Raw genomic sequence first — 16,583 nt, 5'->3', positions numbered from 1 at the left:
GGCAGGAATGCCAAACTGGGTTTGTGGGGTGAGGGGGGCAGTGTAATGGCCTAGGATTCGGACTCGGAGGCTGAACCTGAGGAATCCCAGCCTGCACAGGAGTCCCCGCCTCCAGAACCAGCTGAGCCGGGGCTGGGGCTTGAGCCTTAAGGGTCCTCACCTGTGCTGGATCCTCAGGTGCAGGCACCAGCTGAGTCTGCTCTGGCTCCTGAGGTGATGGAGGACCCATTGCCTGCAGGTGCTCCACTCTCAGCCCCGTCAGAGGAAGCTGAGGTTGCCTCTGGGTCCGGGAACCCTCCAGCCTCTCCTGAGCTGCAGAGGCTCAGGGCAGAGAGGCGGAGGGAACTAAGTTCCCGCAGGAGGAGGGCTCGCCTCCAGGCCAGGAGAGGCGAGTCACCTGTGGACTGGGGCTGCCCTATGCCTCGGGGCAGATAAAAGCCAGCCAGCCCCAGTCCCAGGTTGTGGGAGCAACATTGTTGGTAGCCTGTTCCTGCCTGCACCCTGTCCTGCTCTTCTGCCAGAGTTCCTGACCACGCCCGGCTCCCCATCTTGGACCCAGCTACAGCTTTGACGGACAGCCTCCATACTGCACCTTCGACCTTGGACTGGACTCGGACCGCATGGTTAACCCTCGGGACCAGCACAGGCAGAAGGTTCTCCAGATTGTAGACTGGGACACAGTCATGCTTCTGCTAAAGTAAACTGGGAGCAATTTAAGCTTGGAGGAGGCCATTTCTTTCAGAAGAGGAAGCTACTAACTAAAGGTGCAATAGCCCCGCCAAGTCTTAACAGTCCTTTGCCATTCCACACAGAGCAGCTGAGCATGGCAACTGCATTTTATGTGCGGGGATGGTTGTGAGGGAAAATCGCCACAGATCAGAAAGGATGTGGGAGGACAAGGCAGAAGATATTGGAAGGCAACAGACTGGCAATGACGCCAGCTGGATTCGCCGCAAATCGTCAGTAAACAAAGGGTATCATTTCCTGGCAGGAGAAATAGTGTAGAGTCGACCCAGGCGAGACTGGGAATAATCTGGTTCTGGGTTGAAATCAGCTCATAGGAGGGGGGTTGCCTTCCCAAGTTCCTTTCTCCCCACCCCTCTGGGCAATACCAGGAGCACTTTTATAAGGAAAGGGGGGATCTGGCTGGTAGAGGCAAAAAAAGAGAATTTTCCCGACCTCATTGTTGACTTGGTGGATGCGCTGTTCAAGGTCTTCTGACTCCGAACCCACCACACCATTGGCCGCCATCTTGGGATCTTTTGGGAAAGAACCAAGGGGGACGGTTATCCTTGTATGGATAAATCCACGGTCTCCTACAGAAAAAGACAGAAGAGTTCAAAGAGAAGGAAACACCCTGAAGAATGGAGGATGAAGTTAATGGACCATGCAGAATTAGATAAACTAACAGAAAGGATTCGAAACCGGCGAGACCAGAAATTCACGGAAGACTGGAGTAAATTTACGGACTATTCAAAAAGTATTTGTGAAGATCAGACGTTTGTAGGTTTGCGAGAAGTTTTGTGAGGAATATTATTAGAAGTATTGTAAAAATGGAGAAGGGGAAGGATGATTTGTTAAGAGATGTAAAGGCAATATAAAGTTAAGAAATGCCTAAGAAGTGGTGAAAATGGTGGATCATCAGAAGTGCTGATGGAAGTCCAAAAAGATTGTATAAGTGATAAGTTTTGTGGTACATTTTATAATTTATATGTTAAAATCAATAAAAAATATTTTTTTAAAAAAAGAGAAGGAAACACCCAGTTTGAGAAATCACAGGTGCCCAGCCATGTCTTGTTTGACATAATGGCCACGCCATGAGCCAGAAGGAACCCCCACCATCTTTTCCACGTGGCAAAGCATTCTGGAGCCAACCCACAATCCTCTGGGGCATGACTCTGAGTGATCAAACAGCAGAGTCCCAGAAACCTCTGCTGGGGACTGGTGAGCCTGTCGATTCCAGGTTCTCTCTTTTCCTGACATTAAACCAGCCTTCCTCTACCTCGGCCCTCCAGATGTTTTGGGACTACACCTCCCATGATCCCTAGCTAGCAGGACCAGTGGTCAGGGATGATGGGAACTTTAGTCTCAAAACATCTGGAGGGCTGAGTTTGAGGAAGCCTGCGTTAAACTGAGTTCTCCCCATATCCACCTCAGTCTGCAAATGCATTCATTTTCACCACCATCCCTAGCCACCTTCAGGAATCTGAACAAGCAGACCCTTCATAGAATCTTAGAATTGGAAGGGACCCAAAGGTCATCTAGCCCAACCTCCAGAAATGCAGGAATCTCAGTTAAAGCATCCAAGACAGATGGCTGTCTAACCTCTGCTTAAAAACCTTCAAGGAAGGAGAGGCCAGCACCTGCCAAGGGAGTCTGTACCTTGGGGTGACTAATCCAACCAACATAGAATAAAATAGAAATAGAAATACTTTATTGTCACTGTGGCGCTGTGGGTTAAAGCACAGGACTTGCCGATCAGAAGGTCGGTGGTTCGAATCCCCGTGACGGGGTGAGCTCCCGTTGCTCAGTCCCTGCTCCTGCCAACATAGCAGTTCAAAAGTGCAAGTAGATAAATAGGTACCACTCCGGCGGGAAGGTAAACGGCGTTTCCGTGCGCTGCTCTGGTTCGCCAGAAGTGGCTTAGTCATGCTGGCCACATGACCCGGAAAAATTGTCTGCAGAGCGGACAGACGCCGGCTCCCTTGGCCTGTAAAGCGAGATGAGCACACAACCCCAGAGTTGGTCATGACTGGACCTAATGGTCAGGGGTCCCTTTATCTTAAGGGATGCAGGTGGCGCTGTGGGTTAAACCCCTGAGTCTCTTGGGCTTGCCGATCAGAAGGTCGGCGGTTCAAATCCACATGACGGGGTGAGCTCCCGTTGCTCAGTCCCTGCTCCTGCCAACCTAGCAGTTCGAAAGCACGTCAAAGTGCAAGTAGATCAATAGGTACCGCTCTGGCGGAAAGGTAAACGGCGTTTCCATGCGCTGCTCTGGTTCGCCAGAAGTGGCTTAGTCCTGCTGGCCACATGATCCGGAAGCTGTATGCCGGCTCCCTCGGCCAGTAAAGCGAGATGAGCGCCGCAACCCCAGAGTCGGCCACGACTGGACCTAATGGTCAGGGGTCCCTTTACCTTTACCTTTACCACCTGTTTACAGTGAGATTAAACGAGCCCCCCTCCCCCCACAATCTCTCAGTCCTTGCTACACTCTGTGTGTTGGTGCGGCTTATCATGCTTCTATATCTCTTGCCCAAGAAGATAATCTGAAACTGTCAGAATATCCGGGATCACTGTCCTACGTTGTCCTTCACTTACTACTTCGGCACCATGAACGCCTAAAAAAAGTTTTACCGCTTAGCCCACAGGATAGCATTTATTACTTTTTTCAACCATAGACTTATTATACTTCTACGGACTTTCAAATATTGACAGATGTGTGTTCATTTGATTTCAATATTAGAGAATTTACAAGTGTACACATTTTGTTTTTGTTGTACTAAATCATGTATATTGTCGCAGGAAACCCTCCCCCCCCCGCAAATCATTCAGTTTGTACAAACTTCACACACACTCACACACTACTTCACACACACTCACACACACTCACACACTACATGTATCGCTTCTGTTATAAATTCATAGAAAATCAAACATACATGGGATCTGCACCGTTCCACTTTTATTTTACTCCATGAAGGAAGGACTACAAAATGGGGAAGGTTTGATACAGGGCAGCCATAATCCCTTGAGCATACCAGCACATACACAGGAGCCCTGCCCAGTTGCTATGCCAACCCTGATGGTCCCAGACAGAAGACCATCAAGATCACAAAGAACTTGCATATGGGAGTGGATTCAGCATGGACTGGAACAAAGGACAATGATCAGCTATTCCCTCTGGGGGCAGGAAACTGCAAACTCCCCTTTGTCACCTGGAAAGTACTCATGGGGAGGGGGAAAGGGGGAACCAGCCAGGTGACAGGACACTCAGGTTACCTCCACAACTCCTCCCTCAACCCCTCCTTTCTGTGATGTATGTATGATGTTTCTGGGGGTGGTCTTGATCTTCTTGTTGTTGTTGTTTAGTCGTTTAGTCGTGTCCAACTCTTCGTGACCCCATGGACCAGAGAACGCCAGGCACCTCTGTCCTCCACTGCCTCCCGCAGTTTGGTCAAACTCATGCTGGTAACCTCGAAAACACTATCCAACCATCTCGTCCTCTGTCGCCCCCTTCTCCTTGTGCCCTCCATCTTTCCCAACATCAGGGTCTTCTCCAGGGAGTCTTCTCTTCTCATGAGGTGGCCAAAGTACTGGAGCCTCAGCTTCAGGATCTGTCCTCCCAGTGAGCACTCAGGGCTGATTTCCTTCAGAATGGAGAGGTCTGATCTTCTTGCAGTCCATGGGACTCTCAAGAGTCTCCTCCAGCACCAGAATTCAAAAGCATCCTTCATGGATCACTGCCTTGCCGTGGCGAAGGGGCTTGAAGAACTCAGAGAAGCTATGAACTATGCCGAGCAGGGCACCCAAGATGAACAGGTCATAGTGGAGAGTTTTGACCAAACGTGATCCACCTGGAGGAGGAACCGGCAAGCCACTCACTCCATGGACAAAGACAACAGGTCTTGATGTACAGGGTGGCAATTTCAAAGGTCTTTATAAGGTCTTGCACACCATTTTTCTGTGTCCTTCCTCTCTCCTGCAAGTGAGGGGAGCACCCTGTTGCAACAGATCAATAAAGGCCAAGCCTACAGGCTGCTGTTTTTCTCCAAGTTATCCTGGTTGGTGTCTTTGTTTTTTGTCCAAGGGAGCCCTCGGAATCCTCCGTTAACATATTATGCAGTAAGAATTGCAGTGCTATATACTGGTCTTCATGTTGCTTGTATCGCTTCTTGTTTGGTGAGCTTGCAGGCTGGCAGACAGCAAACAAAAACCAGGCAGCTTTTAGGGTGGAAGCTACAAACTAAAGGTGCAATCCTGTGTTAACAATACTTTGCCAGCCAACACAGAGCAAGGTTTGCAATTGCATCCAACAAGACAGCCTGCACAGTGTCCCAGAACCCCACTGCACCACAGTCTACTCCTTGGGCTCTGCCATTTTGTCAGGCGCCTTGCAAATATCCCTGGGGAGGTGGACGGAACCTGCCATAACTCCAGCCCCCACCTCCTCCGCCGGGCGATATGATTCTTCATCCGCATCCCCCGACGAAGCCGTATAATTATCACGCTTGAAAAGTGCAGCTGTTTGCTCTTTGGGAGCTGAGAAACAGCCGCCCACCCACCCCCTCTCCCCCACCCCCCGAAGGACCTTCCCGGGCTCCCACCTTCTGCTGCTCGACTGCTGCAAAATTCGTGCAAATTAAAAATAGAGGCTTTGTGTGTGTTTTGTGCTTTTGAACAAAGCGAGAGAGAGAGGAGGGGGCAGAGGTGTAGCTGCGGCAGCAAAAACTTTTTCCCCAAGCTGACAGCAAAAGAAAAAAGGAGGTAGAGGGAGGGTTGGATGGGAATAAAAGCGGTTTAGAAATGTTTCACAGGAAGAGAGGAAGATACCCTTTTGATTCTGCTCTCTTAGTGATTTGCACTCTTGATGGTATCAAAGCAACCAGTGAGTTTCTGGGCTCAGTTCAAAGTGGGGTTTTTATGCCCCAGAAAGCCTTTTGTGGCTCAGGACCCCAGGACCTCAAGGACTTTGTCTCCCCCTAGGAACCATCCCAGCTGTCCATGGAGGCACAGGTCAATTCTGTGTCCATCTGCTATGCAGGATGAGACCCTCCCTGCCTGTAGACTGTCTCTCCAGAGTGGTGCATGCTCTGGTTATCTCCCGCTTGGACTACTGCAACGCGCTCTACGTGGGGCTACCTTTGAAGGTGACCCGGAAACTGCAACTAATCCAGAATGCAGCATCTAGACTGGTGACTGGGAGTGGCCGCCGAGACCTACATTGGCTCCCAGTATGTTTCCAGGCACAATTCCAAGTATGTGCTCCCAGTATGTTTCCGGGCACAATTCAAAGTATGTTTCCGGGCACAATTCAAAGTATGTGGGGCTCCCTTTGAAGGTGACCCAGAAACTGCAATTAATCCAGAATGCGGCAGCTAGACTGGGGACTGGGAGCGGCTGCCAAGACCCCATAACACCAGTCTTGAAAGACCTACATTGGCTCCCAGTACATTTCCGAGCACAATTCTAAGTGTTGGTGCTGACCTTGAAAGCCCTAAACGGCCTCAAAGGCCCAGTATACCCGAAGGAGCGTCTCCACCCCCATCGTTCTGCCCAGACACTGAGGTCCAACGCCGAGGGCATTCTGGCAGTTCCCTCATTGCGAGAAGCAAAGCTACAGGGAACCAGGCCGATGGCCTTCTCGGTGGTGGCGCCCACCCTGTGGAACAACCTCTCACCAGGTGTCAAAGAGAAAAATAACTACCAAACTTTTAGAAGACATCTGAAGGCAGCCCTGTTTAATAGGTTATTGTATTTTAATGTGGCTCGGGAAACCCAGCCAGATGGGCGGGGTATAAATAATAAATTAGTAGTAGTAGTAGTAGTAGTAGTAGTAGTAGTAGTGTATTATTATTATTATCCTGGCTCTGTGATCATTATCTGAAGCCCATCCCCGTGAGCCCCCTCCATAGGAGGTCCGGGGGTGGCAAGACAAGAACAGGGCCTTTGAAGTGGTGGCTCCTCGCTTGCGGAAATCTCTCCCTGGGGAGGCCCGCCTGGCGCAATCATTCCATACTTTAGGCAAAAGCATTTCTTTCCTGCCAGGCCTTTGGCTCTGCATTACCTGTGGCCTCCTCTAGTGACTGCCCCGTTTTAATCCTGCTTTTGAAAAGACGGTTGTCTCTTAGATTCGCCTGTGCTTTGTTTTACGATGGCTTTGATGTGTTTGCTTATTGTTGTAAGCCGCTTTGAGTTACCGTATTTTTTCTGTGTATAAGACAATGTTTTTTGCTTTGAAACTTAAGTCAAAAATTGGGGGTGCTCTTATACACAAGTGGTTAATGTACAGTTTTTTTAGAAAAACAACAACCACTACTTACCTTCCCACGGCTAGAAGACCCCCCCCCAAAAAAATCTGCAACTTTGGGCGATCTTGGGCGTTGGTGGGTTAATTTGGGGTTTAAAAAAATAGGGGTCGTCTTATACATGAGGGAGTCTTATACACACAAAAATACGGCACTTTTGTTTTTAAAAAGGGGTTAATAAGATTAATTAACAACAACAATAGACAATCCTGTTTCAACACTGTTCACACCTGTGAACATTTTTGGGTGGCCAGACTGTTTCATTTCCAGTTTGTCTGTAACTTCCTGCTGAAATCTGGTCCCTTTTTATATCACAAATGTTTAGGGGGCGGATGGGGGTGGTTGTCCTGATTTTGTTGAGATGTAGAGGGACAGTGACCCTTCAAATGGCAGAAGGTCCCAGGTTGAGTCTCCAGGTAGGGGCTGAGAGAAACTCCTCCCTGAAATCCTGCAGAAATGCTGCCAGCCAGTGTTGCGCTGTATTACCAACCTTACTGTCTGCTTGTGAAACATGGACCACTAATAAACTCCATCTCCAACTCCTCGGAAGATTCCACGAATGGTGTCTCCAAAAAAATTCTGCATATCACATGGGAAGACAGGCAAACTAATACCAGTGTACCGGAAGAAGCAAAGATCACCAGTGTCGAAGCAATGATTCTTCAACATCAACTTCGTTGGACTAGTCATGTTGTGCAGATGCCTGATGGTCGTCTTCCAAAGCAACTACTCTATTCCGAACTTAAAAATGGAAAGCGTAATACTGGTGGTCAGCAAAAGAGGTTTAAAGACTGTCTCAAGGCAAAGCTTTAAAAATGTAGTATAAACACCGACAACTGGGAAACACTGGCCTGCGAGCGCTCCAGTTGGAGAACAGCCTTGACCAAAGGTGTCCTGGGCTTTGAAGACACTCGAACTCAGGATGCAAGGGAGAAACGTGCTAAGAGGAAGGCACACTTGGCAAATCCACACCGTGATCAACTCCTGCCCGGAAACCAATGTCCCCACTGTGGAAGGACACGTGGATCCAGAATTGGCCTCCACAGTCACTTATGGACTCACTATTAAAACCATGTTTATGGAAGACAATCTTACTCGGCTACGAGGGATTGCTGATGAAAAAGAAGAAGAAGAAGACATGGTCAAATGGTCTGTCTTGGTATAAGGCAGTTTTCTATGTTCTAAGTGGGGTGGGTGGGGCTGCCCTTGTGCCTTTACTTTCTGCACAAAAGCTAATTTCTAAAGACAATGGGTATGTTGGTGTTAGAAGCGTATCAGGCCTAGTAGCCACCAGCCATCAAAGGCAATTCATCTAAACCCTATGGATCACCATTTAGTGTCAGGCTATGCAAAAATCTAGAAGGGGGGGTGCTCACTTTGCCAGGTGATGTTGGAGAAGGACTTTCAAAAAGCATTTTTAGCAAGGTTTAACGGCCTGTTCTTTTATTTATTCAATTTAGACTGCCAGTGAGTAGTGCATTTTTAAAAGGATTTCAGGTGGCTCTCTCTTACGCATGGTAATAACTGTAACGAAGTTATCGCCCTTTTAAAAAATAAGGAAGTGGGAGGATTGGAGCCTTAATGCATGCCTAGGACATTGGTTAATTAAATTAAGTGACTCCGTGTGAAGAACACTGGAAAAAGCTCACTTCTGTCTGGGAGTTTTTCTGACTCCCCAGAAAAGTGCCCTTGAATAGATGTAGGATTACAACATTTTTTCATCCTGTGCAACTGGCAGGGCCATTGCAGCTAAAAGAATCATAGAGCTGGAAGGGTCCCGGAGTATAATAATAATAATAATAATAATAATAATTAAAAAAAAAAAAATTATTTATACCCAACCCTCTCCAGCCAGAGCCAGGCCTCAGGGCAGCCAACACCAGTAAAATTACAGTAAAAACATAATAGGGCAAAAAACCCAATTTAAAATACAGGTTAAAATGCCATTTAAAATGCAGCCTCATTTTAAAAGTAGCCCATAGATCAAGACCACAAGGGGAGGGAAACATAAGGGTCAGACTGAGTCTAAACCAAAGGCCAGGCGGAACAGCTCTGTCTTGCAGGCTCTGAGGAAAGATGTCAAACCCGCAGGGCCCTGGTCTCTTGGGACAGAGCGTTCCACCACATGGGGGCCAGTACTGAAAAGGCCCTGGCCCTAGTTGAGACCAGTGTAACCACCTTGCGACCTGGGACCTCCAAAATGTTGTCAATTGTGGACCTTAAGGTCCTCCGCGGGGCATACCAGGAGAGGTGGTCCTGTAGGTACGAGGGTCCTGGGCTGCTCCTATGCAGGGATCGAACCTGCAACCTTGACATTATCAGCACCACGCTCCAGCTTTCCAGGCCGGCCCATCCATGAGGCAAGTGGAGCAACTGACTCAGGCAGCAGAATCCCAATATAGTTCTTTATTTCCCCATTTGCTGCTGATGTATATCTTCACTCACCCCTCCTTCCCTGGCAAGGAGGGGGCACCGTTTTGTGGTTCGCCTCAGGTGCCAAAATGCCTTGGGCATCACACACTCCCTCTCTGCATGGCAGGCGCCGGATCAGTGCCATAGATTCTCCCAACACCTCTCTGAGAGCAGCTTTCACCACAGCCTCGCCCAGAGACCATTTGAGTTCTTCCAGAGACAAACTATTTCATCAAGCACTTCTAAGAGTGTAAGCAAAGTTTGTAACCAACGGCCCATCTAGTCCTGCATCCTGTCTCCTCGAAAGACTCCATCGGCGTCTCCGAAAAATTTTACACATCACTTGGGAAGACAGGCGAACTAATACCAGTGTACTGGAAGAAGCAAAGATCACCAGTGTTGTAGGCAAATGCAGACTTAGGGTTTCACAAAACTCTTTATCAAGGAGAACATCAGTGTTGAAGCGGTGATTCTTCAACATCAGCTTTGTTGGACTGGTCATGTTGTGCGGATGCCTGATGATCGTCCTCCAAAGCAACTACTCTATTCCAAACTTAAAATTGGAAAGGATAATGCTGGTGGTCAACAAAAGAGGTTCAAAGACTCTCTCAAGGCAAACCTTCACATTCACCTGGTGCTATACCAGCTGCACTGGCTCCCGGTGGAGTACAGGATCAGATTTAAGGTGCTGGTTTGAACCTTTAAAGCCCTAAGCGGCCTAGGACCTACGGGACCGCCTCTCCTGGTATGCCCCACGGAGGATCTTACGGTCTTCAAACAAAAACATCTTGGAGGTCCCAGGGAGGTTAGGCTGGCCTCAACCAGAGCCAGGGCCTTTTCGGTCGTGGCCCCCATCTGGTGGAACGTTCTGTCACAAGAGACATGGGGGATTTGACATCTTTCTGCAGGGCCTGCAAGACAGAGCTGTTCCACCAGGCCTTTGGCCAAGGCACAGTCTGACCCCCTCCTTTGGTAATTCTTCACAGAACTCTAGCCCAATGGTTATCATTAATTTGACTCTGAATTGATTTTAGAATGAATTGATTTTAGAATGCTGTGTTACTTTTATTGTTGTTAGCCGCTCTGAGCCCGGCTTTGGCTGGGGAGGGCGGGATATAAATTAAAAAAAATTAGTAGTAGTAGTAGTAGTAGTAGTAGTATAAACACCAACAATTGGGAAACACTGGCCTGCGAGCGCTCCAGTTGGAGAACAGCCTTTCCCAAAGGTGTCATGGGCTTTGAAGACACTCGAACTCAAGACGCAAGGGAGAAACGTGCTAAGAGGAAGGCAGGCTTGGCAAATCCACACCAGGATCAACTCCCACCCGGAAACCTATGTCCCCACTGTGGAAGGACGTGTGGATCCAGAATTGGCCTCCACAGTCACTTACGGACTAACTGTTAAGACCGTGTTTATGGAAGACAATCTTACTTGGTGTCAGAGGCTCAGGAGCAGAAGCACAGGGGAGAGAGCAAATAGAGAGCGAAGGAGAGGAATCCGAGGGGAGCGTAGGGGAGTATGACAGTGACCCGAGAGATTCCATGAGCTTCTCCAGCGAATCAGAAGATTCCCAGAAGGGGGCGCCGATGGTAAGGGCAAGGGGGATCCCAGGGGGGACGCACCAGAAGCAAGGGGCCAGCGGGGACTCACAAGGGAGCAGCGGAGGATCAGGACCAGCTCCCCCACCAGAGCGCAGTGGGGGGGAAGAGTCACATGAGTCAGGACCAGCCTCTCCTCCAGCGGGGAGAGAAGATGAGTCAGGGGTAACCACGCCCACATCGGAAAGTGGAGAAACGGAGGGGAGGTCAGGTCCAGCTAGCCTCCCCGAAGGAGGGAGCAGTGACACAAGTGTAACGGTCAGAAGGAAAGTGGGAGGCTGCGCGCGCGCGCCAAGTTCAAATGTGCAGGAGCGCGGGACAGCAGAAAACCCGGATTGGGAGCCAGGTCCTAAAGCCCGAAGGAGGGAGGGGGAAGAGTCAGGGGACTCAGCGTCAGAAGAGTCTAGGAAGGGTGAGACCCCGACTAGCAGGCGGACCCAGAGGAGGAAGGAACAGAGGAAGAGGTGGAGTAAGGCTAGAGTCTTAAACTGGTGTCAGGGGGGAGGAGATTCAGACGGAGCTTCGGCGGTCTAAGGTTAGAGACGTAGCGTTGCGCGCTGCGCGTGTGGAAGTGAAACTGAACTTCAATAAAGACTTTTATACTAGAGAAAGAAGCAGCGTTGGTCTTCTGTGAGCTGGGACCTCGGGCAGTGCTGACACTTGGCTATGAGGAATCACAGAAGAAGAAGAAAGCATCCTGACCTCACAATGGCCAACCAAATGCCAGTGGGAAACAGGATCCGAGCGCAAGAGCAACTCTCCCCTCCTGCTGTTTCCAGCAATTGGGATTCAGAGGCCCCGCTGCCTCCGACCGCGGAGGCTGAGCCGAGCCATGGAGGCTTGAAAGCGGCCACTGACAGCTCTTTCCCCCATGGATTTGGCTGACCCTCCTTCAAAACCGTCCAAGTCAATGGCCATCACTGCCTCCTGTGGCAGGGAGTTCCGTAGTTCAACTCTGTGCTGTGTGAAGAAGGACTTGCTTTCATCTGCCCTGAATCTCCCAACGCTCAGCTTCACTGGGTGTCCACCAGTTCTAGTGTTGAGAGAGAGGCAGAATCACTTTCCCCTCTCTACTTTCTCTGTGTCATGAATCACTTCTAACTCAGTTGCTCCATCCCGATTTGCTTGCCCAAAAACCTCACATGGAGGCCAGACTACAGCCTGGGCTCAGTAAAAAAACCCAAACAGAATTTTTAATGCATTATAAACATGCAACACCAGGGGGCGCTGTAGAGCACAAAACTTTCCCATGCGATTTTACATAGCGCTTTTTTTCTTTGGTTGTAACGATTTAATTTATGACTTCTTTATAGCATTCCCCCCCCATGTGTAGATCCACCCCCTGTCTTTACAGAGCATTCTTCCTGATTTGTCCGCATGGATGATAGAAATCATCCCAATTTCCTTGCAGGGATGTTCGTACACCTTCGCATTCATCGCTCGTTTGCCCCACACTTTTCAATGCGTCTCCCCGTCACTTTCCTAAGTCCACCCCTTTAAAAAAAAAACTGTGCACACTAGAATTTCCCAGATACGCACTGACTCAAACCCCACCTGCAAAATGCCGGCCCTTGAAGCAACATAGACTCTCAGAACTGCAGCACCTGCCGTGGCTCAGTTTCCCCTTCGTCAAGGACCTGCCTGCTGGCTAATGCCTCACGGCTGACTGAAAGCACGGCATCAGATTTGGCCAAAGCTATCCGGCATGACTCATCGGAGCCATTCAGCCTCCCTTCGTCCCTCTTACGCTGGGGGAGGGAGGAGGAGAACAGGTCAGTTGCGGGGGGTGGAGAGCAAGAAGGATCTCAAACCCATTAGGGCTCAGAGCCTTCACAACCCATTAGGCGGGGAGGCCAAATGCCTGACAGTTTATAAGCCTTCTCCTCTGGCCCATCTCTCTCGTCGATATAACCTTTCAGATGTTCTGGCATTGGAAAGTGGGAATAATGTTATTACTATAGATGCCCCTCCATCTCAGAGTCCCCTGGGCTGCTGCAATTATGGAACAGGATGCCGGTCTTGCAACGAGCCCTGCTCCTCTGCCATCCAGCGTGACGTACGGACAGAGCCCTCTGTTTTTGGCTGCACACATCTTAAACTGTAAACCCATCCCTGGCTTAGCAGTAAAGGAAACTCACTGGTACTGTGATAGGAATTTTGAGGTCTTAGATATATGGTAATGTTCATAACCGCACGTACATAGATCAGCACAGGAAGACCGACCTGGAACCATTTTGATACCTAAACTGAGCCAATGTTTTTTCTGCAAGGTCAAAGTGGGAAACCTCCCCATTGTCTCTTTCCTCACAAATCCTGTCTTAAGGGCACATTTAAGATATGAATAGGGTGTAAGCCTGTGACCTGGCCCAGGAACTAAGTATTTATCATTACAAAAGACTGGCCAGGCTCGCCAGGGTATCCAGTCAAGTAAGCATTAACAGGTAACCTGTCAGACGAGATGAACAACGCACTCAGATTTCTGCTGTAGACCACTCCTTTCTGTGATGTAGGTATGAGGTATCTGGGGGGTGGTCTTAGGTTACACCCCTTCTGTGGTGTATGTATGATGTTTCTGGGCGGTGGTCTTGATCTACAGGGTGGCAATTTCAAAAGTCTTTATAAGGCCTTGTGCACCATTGTTCTGGGTTCCTCCTCCTTTCCTACGTGTGAGGGGAACACCCTGTTGCAACAGATCAATAAAGATCAGGCTTACTAGCTGCTATGCTTCTCAATATTCTCTGCTTGGCCTCTGTTATCTTCTCCTACCAATAGGGAACCTATGTAAGGACTCTATATGGGCTCTTGGATACCCCATAAGGGAAAAGGGCAATTTTTGTTTACAACAGTACCAAGCCCCTGAAGGACCAGGTGCGCAGCCTGGGAGTCATTTTGGACTCACAGCTGTCCATGGAGGTGCAGGTCCGTTCTGTGTCCAGGGCAGCTGTCTACCAGCTCCATCTGGTATGCAGGATGAGACCCTCCCTGCCCGCAGACTGTCTCGCCAGAGTGGTGCATGCTCTGGTTATCTCTCGCTTGGACTACTGCAATGTGCTCTATGTAGGGCTCCCTTTGAAGGTGACCCGGAAACTACAACTAATCCAGAATGCAGCATCTAGACTGGTGACTGGGAGTGGCCGCTGAGACCTACATTGGCTCCCAGTATGTTTCCGGGCACAATTCAAAGTGTTGGTGCTGACCTTTCAAGCCCTAAACGGCCTCGGTCCAGTATACCTGAAGGAGCATCTCCACTTCCATCGTTCTACCCGGACACTGAGGTCCAGCTCCAAGGGCCTTCTGGCGGTTCCCTCCCTGCGAGAAATGAGGTTACAGGGAACCAGGCAAAGGGCCTTCTCAGTGGTGGCACCCTCCCTGTGGAACACCCTCCCACCAGATGTCAAAGAGAAAAATAACTGCCAAACTTTTAGAAGACATCTAACGGCAGCCCTGTTCAGGGAAGCTTTTAATGTTTAATAGGTTGTTGTATTTTAGTGTTTTGTTGGAAGCCGCCCGGAGTGGCTGGGGGGACCCAGCCAGATGGGCGGGGTGTAAATAATAAATTATTATTATTAGTCAGATCTTTGGGTCCACCCGGCTCAGTACTGTTTGCACTGGCCGGCAGCAGGGTTTGGGACGAGGGTCATCTCCCAGAGACGTTGTCGAGGATTGAACTTGGACCTTCTGCATGCTCTCTCGCTGACCTACAGCCCTTCCTCGACTTGTTTTCTCTGCTTCTGCTACATGACCTGGTCTGGCCCTGCTGCTAAGTGGTTTCCTTTGTGGTCCAGCCAGTCTCCCTCTGGAACAGAGATGGGCAGCAGCACGCAGGCAAAGTGCCCGTCAAACGTCCCTAAGGACATGGGTTCAAGACCCACTGCTGACTAGAACGTCAGCGCATCGGTGCAAAAGCAAATCTCCTTTCTACGAGGTACCTAAGCGCCTCCATCCTGCGCGGTTCAGGCGTCCAGGCGGGCCCCTTTCCTTAATGAGCAGAGCAGTCTTGTAACTGCCAGTGACAAAGGGCTCCCTTTTATCAAGCGCTAATTGGCGGAAGACTTTGCAAGCAGCCACTTAATGCATCCGTTCCCTAATGGCTCCTAGCTGAAATTAAAAGGCAAGTGAAGAGATCCAAGAAAGATTTATCCAGGCAATTACAAGCTTTGTTGTTCGGAGGGCAAGGCTATGCATGGCCGCTAACCACAATGGCTGTGCAGCACCTCTGCTGCTGGAAACGGCAGGAGGGGGAGAGTGCCGCTCTTGTGTTCGAATCCTGATTGCCACTTTCCCGTCAGGGCGTCTGATTGGCCACTGTGACAACAGGGTGTTGGACTAGACAGGCCACTGACCTGTTCCAGCAGCCAGAGTCTTCTTATGTTCTAACTGAACCTCCAGCTCCAAAGGCAGTCTATCTAGGTTCCTAGGTTCATTGGGCTATTTGGTCACTGTAAGAACAGGCTAATAATAATAATAATAATAATAATAAATTTTATTTATACCCTGCACTCCCCGGCCAGAGCCGGCTCAGGGCGGCTAACACCAGTAAAATTACAGTAAAATTATAATAGGGGGGGACCCAATTTAAAATACAGGTTAAAATGAAATTTAAAAAGCAGCCTCATTTTAAAAGTAGCCCATAGATCAAAACCGTAAGGGGAGGGAAACATAAGGGTCAGACTGAGTCCAAACCAAAGGCCAGGCGGAACAGCTCTGTCTTGCAGGCCCTGCAGAAAGATGTCAAGTCCCACAGGGCCCTGGTCTCTTATGACAGAGCGTTCCACCATGTCGGGGCCAGTACTGAAAAGGCCCTGGCCCTAGTTGAAACCAGTCTAACCTCCTTGAGACTTGGGACCACCAAAGTGTTGTTATTTGTGGACCTTAAGGTCCTCCGCGGGGCACACCAGGAGAGGCGGTGCCGTAGGTACGAGGATCCTAGACTAGATGGGTTGCTAGCTGATCCAGCAAGGCTCTTGGGCAGCTCAGAAGGAGGGTTAGAATGTGGTGCTGATAATGCCAAGGTTGCAGGTTCGAACCCCGTATGGTCCAGCTGCATATTCTTGCATTGCAGGGGGTTGGACTAGATGACCCTCAGGGTCCCAACTCTACGATTCCATCATTCTTTTCCCATTGGCCTACATGTATCATCCTGCCAAGCCACAAGGGGAATTGCCCTGCTTCCCCAAAATTTCTAAACCAGGATCGTAGCTCAGCGCAGGAGCAGCTGATTTGCACGCAGAAGGTCACAAGGTTTTTCCTAGCATCTCGAAGAGAACCATGCCTAAAATCCTGGAGGGCTGCTGCCAGTCAGTGTAGGCAACCCTGCGCTAGATGGACTCAGCATAAACAGGGCAGCTTCCTTTCTAAGCACAGCAAGGGTCTGCTCACAGCTTTGCAAGCTTCCAGTCGTCTGAGGGGCTTCTGCGTTTGCCTCCCATTGCAGCCACAGCCCAGGAAAAAAATTAGCAATAACAGAACCCTAAGAGGTGACTGAGACAAGGAAGGTGAGCCTGCAAGGCTTACACCACGATTTCTAAAGGCTGAGGTCCCTCCAAA

At 49.6% G+C, this 16,583-nt stretch overlaps 1 protein-coding gene across 1 annotated transcript in view; it reads right to left on the bottom strand.

The window, feature by feature from the left end:
* Positions 1-16,583, bottom strand: part of LOC128420184 (synaptosomal-associated protein 25-like) — a 30,842-nt gene that overhangs the window by 10,079 nt on the left and 4,180 nt on the right. The window contains exon 2 of the mRNA XM_053401722.1: positions 1,180-1,316. Coding sequence (XP_053257697.1) covers positions 1,180-1,251 — 72 coding nt within the window. The 5' untranslated portion in view covers positions 1,252-1,316. The remainder of the gene's footprint in view (positions 1-1,179; positions 1,317-16,583) is intronic.

The sequence above is a fragment of the Podarcis raffonei genome, chromosome 8 (genome assembly GCF_027172205.1).
Source record: "Podarcis raffonei isolate rPodRaf1 chromosome 8, rPodRaf1.pri, whole genome shotgun sequence".
Lineage (NCBI taxonomy): Eukaryota > Metazoa > Chordata > Lepidosauria > Squamata > Lacertidae > Podarcis > Podarcis raffonei.
The sequence above is the reverse complement of the archived record's forward strand: the minus strand, read 5'-3'. Positions and strand labels throughout refer to the sequence as shown.